The sequence below is a fragment of the Sphaeroforma arctica genome, assembly GCF_001186125.1.
Source record: "Sphaeroforma arctica JP610 unplaced genomic scaffold supercont1.7195, whole genome shotgun sequence".
NCBI lineage: Eukaryota > Ichthyosporea > Ichthyophonida > Sphaeroforma > Sphaeroforma arctica.
Window position 1 is genome coordinate 1 of NW_014033363.1, and position 1485 is coordinate 1485.

The 1485-nt window shown below is 43.1% G+C and overlaps 1 protein-coding gene across 1 annotated transcript; it reads right to left on the reverse strand.

The window, feature by feature from the left end:
- Nucleotides 1–556: 556 nt before the first annotated feature.
- On the reverse strand, nt 557–752 carry SARC_16012 (hypothetical protein; the record flags this gene model as incomplete). The annotated part of the gene is made up of 1 exon (XM_014289875.1): nt 557–752. A coding segment is annotated over one exon (196 nt), but the record flags the coding sequence as incomplete, so codon positions are not given.
- Between the last annotated feature and the right edge of the window lie 733 nt (nt 753–1485).

A 1485-nucleotide genomic window follows, 5' to 3' on the forward strand; every position in this document is an offset into this window, starting at 1 on the left:
AACAACCACAGCTTAATAGCCACAGCTTAATAGCCACAGCTTAATAACCACAGCTTAATAACCACAGCTTATAACCACAGCTTAATAACCACAGCTTAACAACCACAGCTTAATAACCACAGCTTAACAACCACAGCTTAACAACCACAGCTTAATAACCACAGCTTAATAACCACAGCTTAACAACCACAGTTTAATAACCACTAGCTGCCGGCCAAAAGGGTTTTAGGATTTTAGGGCTAGGGTTATAGATACGATCAAGGTTAGGGTTGGGGTTGGGGCTAGGGTTAGGGATAGATAACACTCTTAACCACATTCCAGGGCTATAGCATCCTCTAATGCTTTACCATCACTTCAGTTGGCCATAGGACCTATACAGTAAAGAATGGTGTGGTCACCGACGCGAGCCAAAGCACAGGGAGTGAGCATATACGCTCGCCTATCTACAAATGGACGCATATACCCTAAGCATGACCGTAGACTTTGAAGGTATTCAGACTTAGGGTTTTAGTAACCCTAGCCCCTAAACCCCTAGCCCAGGTGCACAGGTGTGGGTCTACATACTCCTGCTTCTGGACCGTCGCCTGTAGTTGTCTCTGTGGTCGTCGTGTCTGTCTCTCTTGTCCTTTCGGCTGCGTTTGGGTGTCATAGCCTCCCCGTTGGCTTCCCTTATTCCTTCCTCTCTCTCTCTGTAAAAGGGTTTGAGAGCACTCATGACCCATCCTTCGTGATCGGTGATGTCGTCGTTCGGTCTGTGAGGATAGGGGTTTAGGGTTTAGGGAACTTTGTTTGGCTACACGCTAGTGCTATATACAATGTCAGAGATGTTTAGGGGTTTGCGGTTTATTTAGGGTTTAGGGTTTGGTGTTTGATCGACACGGGGAAGGAATGCTGACTTAGGACTGTCTCACTTCAAATCATCATAGCAGCAGCGGAATGTCCGCAGATACTCTTATACAAGTGCCATTTGGTGTATGCATTCGCACCCATAGTCTCATACCTCGGAATATGATATGGACATAAGAACACGCGTATATGGGAAGTTCACAGTTGCAAGTAGTAACGTTGGGTAGTATATAATTAGTTACAGACGTCCATGCATGTGATTCCAGCCACGTACTCTGCATCCCGTGTCTACAGATGCACCAATACGTCCACAGCATCTGCATATATGGATACAACGATTCGCGCTGGTGGCCATGGTTGATAAGCCCGCGTAGGCGTTACAACTTATCTCTGTATAGGTATTTCTAAGCACAGTTACGACACAAAAGCTTACTACCAACCAACCAACGAGGTGACTGAATCTTCGGTTCACTGAACTCAGACACATCGATGGAAACGTAGATAAAAAACGTGGTTTTATACATAGTACAAATCTATACTATATACATACATATATATATATATATATATATATATATATATATATATATATATATATAATAATATATATTAGTGTGTGTAGTAGTATATATAGTAGTG